The sequence below is a fragment of the Nerophis lumbriciformis genome, linkage group LG04, assembly GCF_033978685.3.
Source record: "Nerophis lumbriciformis linkage group LG04, RoL_Nlum_v2.1, whole genome shotgun sequence".
NCBI classification, from domain to species: Eukaryota; Metazoa; Chordata; class Actinopteri; order Syngnathiformes; family Syngnathidae; genus Nerophis; species Nerophis lumbriciformis.
The window spans coordinates 7,520,474-7,530,083 of NC_084551.2; the positions used below are offsets into that span (position 1 = coordinate 7,520,474).

Here is a 9,610-nt window from a genome sequence, read left to right on the forward strand (position 1 = left end):
TGCTCACAGCCAATCAGAAAGGAGGGGCCGTCTAAGCATACCCGCCCCCAAAGTGCCAAAAAGAAACATGACAGCGCAAGGAGAGATGCCAGGAGTACACAGAGAGCGCGCAGAAAGGCAACACGCGCGCGCAAAATGGTGTCGCGCGCGCGCACGAAGTGGAGAATCAGCGCGCGATAACAGTTTTTATGCGCTCGGATTTTTGGCACTAATGTGACGCCATACGGATCATCTTGAAGCTCCGAGACGTGCCCCCGCCCACGGCAGAGGCCATTGTGTATGCGCACAGAGCTCCGTGATCACGCCGACCACCTCGCCGGCCGACATTAACTAACTTTTCCCTTGCTGTTTTTAACTTACTTTCAATAGTGTGGAATCCAGGCTCCATTTTACTAAATGAAGTGTGGAGACACTTTTCTGTCGGGTGCAAACACCAGCCAGACGTGCTCCCTATTAGACTTCATGTAATTTTCGGAGTATAAGTCGCACCGGCGAAAATGCATAATAAAGAAGGAACAAAACATATATAAGTCGCACTGGAGTATAAGTCGCATTTTTTGGGGAAATGTATTTGATAAAAGCCAACACCAAGAATAGACATTTGAAAGGCAATTTAAAATAAATAAAGAATAGTGAACAACAGGCTGAATAAGTGTACGTTATATGAGGCATAAATAACCAACTGGTATGTTAACGTAACATATTATGGTAAGAGTCATTCAAATAACTATAACATATAGAACATGCTATACGTTTACCAAACAATCTGTCACTCCTAATCGCTAAATCCCATGAAATCTTATACGTCTAGTCTCTTACGTGAATGAGATAAATAATATTATTTTATATTTTACGGTAATGTGTTGATAATTTCACACCCCTGCTCTACTGCCATCTAGCAGCGAAAGTGGATTTGTCACGTTTCAGGGGTCAGGTAATTGGCGACGAATGGCCCATCACAGGCAACTTTTTTTTGTACAAGATTTCTGTGGCAAAGATAACTAAGTTTAGTAACAGGACTGAGTGTAGGACTGCACAATTAACCACATTTCAATCACAATTACGATATTGGCTACACAGACTAAATGAAGGTTATGTTCGGCAATATTAACATTTAAAAAACAGGCTCAGTTGCATAGTAAATCAAGCAATTTCACAGCCAATCAAATGTATGATGAGGTCAAGCGGGAGTGATTAATCCATGATGTGCAAAAACAAGGCCGTTTTTTAGTGGCCCCGAAAAAAAACATCAAAAATTGATAAATAGAGCTAAAGGCATGATGTAACCTGCTCAGTGGAATTGTGGTTAGAGTGTCCGCCCTGAGATTGGTAGGTCGTGAGTTCAAACCCTGCCCGAGTCATACCAAAGACTATAAAAAAATGGGACCCATTACCTCCCTGCTTGGCACTCAGCATCAAGGGTTGGAATTGGGGGTTAAATCACCAAAATGATTCTCAGGCGCGGCCACCACTGCTGCTCACTGCTCCCCTCACTTCCCAGGGGATGGGTCAAATGCAGAGGGTAATTTCACCACACCTGGTGTGTGATTCTATCAGTGGTACTTTAACTTTAACAAGAAACAAATGAAATATTGATTAATAATAATCATTTTGCAATGCAGTCTGCTGAAAATAATGGAAAGCGCTGTTTAAAGTTGGAATTGTCACAAAACACAGTTTAGGATATTCACAACCCGCCTGCCATCTGGCTGATAAAGTGGATAGTGCAACCCCTTCCCCGCCCCAATTTGTCACGTTTCAGGGGTCAGGTAAATCGCAACGAATGGGGCCACATCAACCAATCGAGCAAATAGACATACAATCACAGACAGTAAATGGGTTATACTTGTATAGCGCTTTTCTGCCGTCAAGGTACTCATGGCGCTTTGACACTATTTCCACATTCACCCATTCACACACACATTCACACACTGATGGCGGGAGCTGCCATGCAAGACCCTAACCACGACCCATCAGGAGCAAGGGTGACGAACGTGACGAGGTTGGCAGAAGGTGGGGATTGAACCAGGAATCTTCAGGTTGCTGGCACGGCCACTCTCTCAACCGCGCCACGCCGTCCCCAACAGGTTATACATACAGGTTACCCATACTTTACTTAAAACAAAACAAAAAAAGGCATTATCACTTATTCAGTAAAAGGCATCTAATAAATAAATAAAAGCAACAATGGAAAAAAAATATATATATATATATATATATATATATATATATATATATATATATATATATACTGAGTGAATCCCCTTCCTACTGTAAAGGACAGGTTTCCTTACATCAGTGTTAAACATCTTAATATTAGTTTGAATGGATTTTTTACATTTGAAGACTATTTCAACATGTGCACTGCAAAAAGTCAGTGTTCAATAGCAAGAAAAAAAATACAAAAATGAGGGGTATTTTATTTGAATTAAGCAAAATTATCTGCCAATAGAACACAAAAATTTGGCTTGTCAAGACTTTCCAAAACAAGTAAAATTAGCTAACCTCAATGAACCCAAAAATACCTTAAAATAAGTATATTCTCACTAATAACAAGTACACTTTTCTTGGTAGAAAAAAAGAGCCATTTTTGCTCAATATGTTGAAAAATATTCTTAAATTAAGTAAATGCTAGTGCCATTATCTTGACATAATGATATGTGCTCGGCATCATGATTTTTTTTTTTTTTCATGCTTAAAGTAAGAAATGATTACTTTAAAAAAGTAGTTTTATACTTGTGAGTGTTGATGACACAGCGTTGCATCAGTTGATATTCTAGTTTCAAGCATGTTTTACTCAATATAGGCCATCAAATCTCAGCAACAAGCTTACTGAAATCATTTAGGACCAAAACACTTAAAACAAGTAAAACACTAACATAGAATCTGCTTAGTGAGAAGAACTTTCTTATCAGACAGAAAATAAGCAAATATCACCCTTATTTGAGATATTTAATCTTACCGTGTTTTTCGGACTACAAGTCGCAGTTTTTTTTTCATAGTTTGGGTGCGACTTATGTGTGAAATTATTAACACATTACCGTAAAATATCAAATATTATTTATCTCATTCACGTAAGAGACTAGACGTATAAGATTTCATGGGATTTAGCGATTAGGAGTGACAGATTGTTTGGTAAACGTATAGCATGTTCTATATGTTATAGTTATTTGAATGACTCTTACCATAATATGTTACGTTAACATACCAGTTGGTTATTTATGCCTCATATAACGTACACTTATTCAGCCTGTTGTTCACTATTCTTTATTTATTTTAAATTGCCTTTCAAATGTCTATTCTTGGTGTTGGCTTTTATCAAATAAATGTCCCCCAAAAATGCGACTTATACTACAGTGCGACTTATATATGTGTTTTTCCTTCTTTATTATGCATTTTCGGCCGGTGCGACTTATACTCCGAAAAATGCTATATATATATATATATATATATATATATATATATATATATATTAGAGATGCGCGGATAGGCAATTATTTCATCCGCAACCGCATCACAAAAGTCGTCAACCATCCGCCATCCACCCGAACCAACATTTTATCAAAACCACACCCGCCCGCACCCGCCCGTTGTTATATATCTAATATAGACGATGCAAGGCATTAGTGAGGTTATAAAGCTTTTGCCTGTTAAAGAAAGGAGACTGATCCAATGCAGCAGATACATTCAATGCGTGCCACGCATCTCTTGGCCACGCATTCGTGGCTAAGAGATATTAATGCGTGATAATATTATTTATCATTATTATAATATTATTGTCATTTCCATTAAGAAAGTGTTGACTATTGTTGCCAATGTCCTCAGATCAGGAGTGCGTTCCTCACACTTTGTGTGCGCAGGTGTAGCAAGCCGAACGAGGCTTTTAAGAAGTTAAAAAAATGTTTTAGAAAGACTAGTCCTATATTTTCGTTAGGTAAAAAAAATGTTCTGAATTTATTTCAATGAATATTAACTTGTTAACGTTATAATGCTCAAATAGGGACGAGGGCGGGGTGCACAGTGAAGCAGTGAACAATTTCGCGACAAAGATGAACCTTTATTGATTGATCTGCAGCCATGACAAAATATCAGACAATCTCCATTGTCAACGACAGGCAGGAAAATAAAGATAAACACATAGCCTATGTTCTAGGCATAGGCTCATACGTTTTTAAGTTGAAATAAAAAAATAAATAAAAAATGTGCCTCATAAGCCTTAGGCTGTCAATCACGCGCACAAACTTAAATTATACAATAACATATGTATGTCATCTCTATTTAAACAAAAATAAATAAAATAAATAATAATAATAAATTACCTGCAACTTATTGGCCAAGGCAAATAGCTGAAGGTGGGAAATCAAACCCATCAGACTGCACTTTATCATCAAACTTGAATTATAATGAAAATAGACGGTCGCGACAAACAAAGCAGGCTAAATAGCCTTACATTGTCGCCAATCGGAGATGCGCTTCACTTGAAAGCGAGGCCAAATAATTATTCACACATAGTAGTATATCTCGAATAGAAAAAAAACACAATAAACAACGCAATTGCCTTAATTCCTTTGCATTGTAGTGCGCCCAAACAACACGTAACCATCAAAATTATTTAGCTGACCGAACTCAATATAGGTTAGACATGGGCTTATTTGGTATAGCCTATAGGTAACGTAGACTAATTCGTTTATCATATCCAACCGTATGTCTACTTACTTTTTTTTTTGTTAGCGCTATGCAGGAATAAAATGGCATCTACAGTGCCAGGATTCATGCGAGAGCGCCTGGCCTCTAAAATGCGCCCTGCTGCGCTGAAGGAGCGCTCACTTGCGCCACTTGTTGCTGGGACGCGGTGCCTGATGAAAAATTTACTGTTTCAAAGAGTGCTGCTCGTTTTTTGTATGTGGGTAACAACATTTAACTATGTATATATATTTCCGAATTGGTTCAACCGCCATCCGCCCGCATCTATTTAAAATCTATTTTTACCCGCCCGACCCGCGGTTTATCCGCGGACTCCGCGGTTGTGTCCGCAAACTGCGCATCGCTAATATATATATATATATATATTAGAGATGTGCGGATAGGCAATTATTTCATCCACAACCGCATCAGAAAGTCGTCAACCATCCGCCATCCACCCGTTCTAACATTTGATCAGAACCGCACCCGCCCGTTGTTATATATCTAATATAGACGATGCAAGGCATTAGTGAGGTTATAAAGCTTTTGCCTGTTAAAGAAAGGAGACTGATCCAATGCAGCACAGACATTTGCGTGCCACGCTGTCACGACCCAGACGCACACCAGTGCGCAATCATATGGGAGCCGCGCTGAGCGCACCTCCAAGCGCGTCTCGCTGCCGGCGACGGCCGGGTATGGGCCCGACGCTCCAGCGCCATCCATTTTCAGGGCTAGTTGATTCGGCAGGTGGGTTGTTGCACACTCCTTAGCGGGTTCCAACTTCCATGGCCACCGTCCTGCTGTCTATATCAACCAGGGTGAGCCCCACCCCTTTCGTGAGCGCACTGCGCGCGGAGTGACCCCTGTTAAGCGCCCCCGGCAACACGGGTGGCAGGCAGGTTAGCTGCGCGGGCGGAGCGCATGGAGTGACCCCTGTTACGAGCACCCAGCCACGGGGGTGGCGGGCAAGTAAGCTGCTTACCTGCTGCGCGTGACGCCGGCCGCGGCGAAGGCGGACGAGGCGGGGTGTCGGTGCGGTGGGCCCTTCTCGCGGATCGCCTCAGCTACGGCTCCCGGTGGGGCCCTCTCGGGGGAAGGGGCCTTGGTCCCGGACCCCGGCGAGGTGTCCCTTCTCCGCTCCGTAAAAGTGTCCATCTCTTTTTTTTTTTTTTTTCTTCTGTTGTGGCATATGCAGCAGGTGCCTGCTCGTTTTTCGTATGTGGGTAACAACATTTAACTATGTATATATATTTCCCAATTGGTTTAACTGCCACCCGCCTGAATCTATTTAAAATCTAATTTTTTTTTATTTCAACCGCCCGACCCGACCCGACCCGCGGATAAAATCTAATTTTTTTTTATTTCATCCGCCCGATCCGCGGATAATCCACGGACTCCGCGGTTGTGCCCGCAAACCGCGCATCTCTAATATATATATATATATATATATATATATATATATACACATCTTAATATTACTTTGAATGTATTTTTTACATTTGAAGTCTATTCCAACATGTGTTTATATAACAAGCAACGGTTTTCTGTTTTCAGGACAAGCAGCAGACTCCGAACAAGAGGGTGTGGGAAGGCATCAAAAAGAGCCACTCCCCCCCATCCTGGGTCAGGAAGGACCTGGCGACGGCGACGGCGGCCTCACCTCTGGAGTTGCAGGCGGTGGAGTGGGAGAAGACCAGCGCCACCATTCCTCTGGTGGGCCAGGAGATCATGGACCTGCAGACGGAGGTGTGAGGATATTATAAACACATTTTTTTTTGGACAAATACCCGCCACATGCGCCGGACGGGAGTGGGCGGAAAACACGAGGAGGGGGGGGGAAGGAGCTTTCATTTCACGTCTTCTTGCATAGCAGACAGTTGGCAAAGTAGGAGGTGTGTATCATACATGAAGGTGATGTCTAGTATGTACGTCATGGCCGTGATGTAATTAGTATCTTCTCTTCAAAGTCTTATCGCCGTTCCGTTCCTCTCCCATTCCACGCCCGCGTTTGACACGGCTCAACAAAGTTTTTTTTCCGGGGAGTTCGAAGGAGGCGGACTGCCAAGAACCCACCGCTGTGCTCCTTAATGCAATCACGCCGCCTCCAGATTCTTTAGCTGCGCTGCTTTATCCTCTCTGGAGACAAGCCAGCGGAAGTCCAAAACAACAACAACAAAAAAAGCACCAAGAGCCAAAATGGCGGGTGGCTATCTGCAGTAATTGGGTTTCAGCCTCAATGACACCCGCCGGGTCCGCACATCCGAGCATTTGTGCACCGTCAGCATTTAAAGTGCGAGCAGGCGGGCTAAAGTGAGCGATGAAAGAAGGATCTATAAACACAAACATTACGAAGACGGAGTGGCAAAGAAAGCACAAGGCTCATTTGGAGTCGTGATGTACAGCATTGTAATTATTTCGCAGAGTTCTACAGGATGGATTTTAGCCTCTAAATGTCTTTCATACCGTGGTCGTCATGGTCACCACAAATACGGACTGTCAAAGTGTCGCCACCCTTCCTTCTTGTCTTTTCTGTACCACCATGTAACCCCGTCTGTCTTTTTACATCACCGCCGTTTACTCTTTTGGACCTTTACGACCCCCGGGTCCTGCGCCATCGCAAGCTGCGCCCCGGCCCCCCGATCACACACACACACACACACACACACACACACACACACACACACACACACACACACACACACACACACGTACGTCCTCATTTGCCTTTTTCTTTGGCCTGGGGTTGCCTGTTTTTAATGTACAGTTTTCAGAGCACACAATGAATGTGTCTTATTTCTATTAAAACATATCTATATACTAAAACACTAGCAGTCGTGATTGAACTTAAAACTTGACAAAACGTATTGGGACACCATCCATCCATCCATCCATCTTCTTCCGCTTATCCGAGGTCGGGTCGCGGGGGCAGCAGTCTAAGCAGGGAAGCCCAGACTTCCCTCTCCCCAGCCACTTCGTCCAGCTCCTCCCGGGGGACCCCGAGGCGTTCCCAGGCCAGCCGGGAGACATAGTCTTCCCAACGTGTCCTGGGTCTTCCCCGCGGCCTCCTACCGGTCGGACGTGCCCTAAACACCTCCCTAGGGAGGCGTTCGGGTGGCATCCTGACCAGATGCCCGAACCACCTCATCTGGCTCCTCTCGATGTGGAGGAGCAGCGGCTTTACTTTGAGCTCCTCCCGGATGACAGAGCTTCTCACCCTATCTCTAAGGGAGAGCCCCGCCACCCGGCGGAGGAAACTCATTTCGGCCGCTTGTACCCGTGATCTTGTCCTTTCGGTCATAACCCAAAGCTCATGACCATAGGTGAGGATGGGAACGTAGATCGACCGGTAAATTGAGAGCTTTGCCTTCCGGCTCAGCTCCTTCTTCACCACAACGGACCGATACAGCGTCCGCATTACTGAAGACGCCGCACCGATCTCACGATCCACTCTTCCCTCACTCGTGAACAAGACTCAGAGGTACTTGAACTCCTCCACTTGGGGCAAGATCTCCTCCCCAACCCGGAGATGGCACTCCACCCTTTTCCGGGCGAGAACCATGGACTCGGACTTGGAGGTGCTGATTCTCATCCCAGTCGCTTCACACTCGGCTGCGAACCGATCCAGTGAGAGCTGAAGATCCTGGCCAGATGAAGCCATCAGGACCACATCATCTGCAAAAAGCAGAGACCTAATCCTGCAGCCACCAAACCAGATCCCCTCAACGCCTTGACTGCGCCTAGAAATTCTGTCCATAAAAGTTATGAACAGAATCGGTGACAAAGGGCAGCGTTGGCGGAGTCCAACCCTCACTGGAAACGTGTCCGACTTACTACCGGCATTGCGGACCAAGCTCTGGCACTGATCATACAGGGAGCGGACTGCCACAATCAGACAGTCCGATACCCCGTACTCTCTGAGCACTCCCCACAGGACTTCCCGAGGGACACGGTCGAATGCCTTCTCCAAGTCCACAAAACACATGTAGACTGGTTGGGCAAACTCCCATGCACCCTCAAGGACCCTGCCGAGAGTATAGAGCTGGTCCACAGTTCCACGACCAGGACGAAAACCACACTGTTCCTCCTGAATCCGAGGTTCGACTATCCGGCGTATTGGGACACATAGGACTAAAACTTGACATAAGTATTGGGACCCTTTGGACTACCACTGGACAAAAGTTTTGGGACACTTGGGACTAAAACTTGACAATAGTATTGGGACACTTACGACGAAAACTGAACATATGTATTGGGACACTTAGGAATAAAACTGGCCTAAAGTATTGGGACACCTACACTGGACAAAAGTATTGGGACACTTAGGACTTCAACTTGACAAAAGTATTAGGACACTTAGGACTAAAACTGGACAAAAGTATTGGGACACTTAGGACTAGTTTTTTTATATATAATTCAACTTGGTTTGAGTATTGGCCGATACTCATATGGATTCAATATCCATAAAATAGCCACAGGAATTTTCTTTATTTTCATGACTATTTACATTGTAGATTGTCATTGAAGGCATCAAAACTATGTGGAGTTATAGTATTTTTCGGAGTATAAGTCGCACCGGCCGAAAATGCATAATAAAGAAGGAAAAAAACATATATAAGTCGCATTTTTGGGGGAAATTTATTTGATAAAAGCCAACACCAAGAATAGACATTTGAAAGGCAATTTAAAATAAATAAAGAATAGTGAACAACAGGCTGAATAAGTGTACGTTATATGAGGCATAAATAACCAACTGGTATGTTAACGTAACATATTATGGTAAGAGTCATTCAAATAACTATAACATATAGAACATGCTATACGTTTACCAAACAATCTGTCACTCCTAATCGCTAAATCCCATGAAATCTTATACGTCTAGTCTCTTACGTGAATGAGATAAATAATAATATTTGATATTTTAATGTGT

At 43.6% G+C, this 9,610-nt stretch overlaps 1 protein-coding gene across 6 annotated transcripts in view; it reads left to right on the forward strand.

The window, feature by feature from the left end:
- Positions 1–7,391, forward strand: part of adgrb1a (adhesion G protein-coupled receptor B1a) — a 432,260-nt gene extending 424,869 nt beyond the window's left edge. For all 6 annotated transcript variants that reach the window (XM_061948457.2, XM_061948450.2, XM_061948442.2 and 3 more), the window contains one exon: positions 6,238–7,391. In XM_061948457.2, the coding sequence (XP_061804441.2) occupies positions 6,238–6,435 (198 nt within the window). In that variant the 3' untranslated portion in view covers positions 6,436–7,391. The remainder of the gene's footprint in view (positions 1–6,237) is intronic.
- Positions 7,392–9,610: the final 2,219 nt, after the last annotated feature.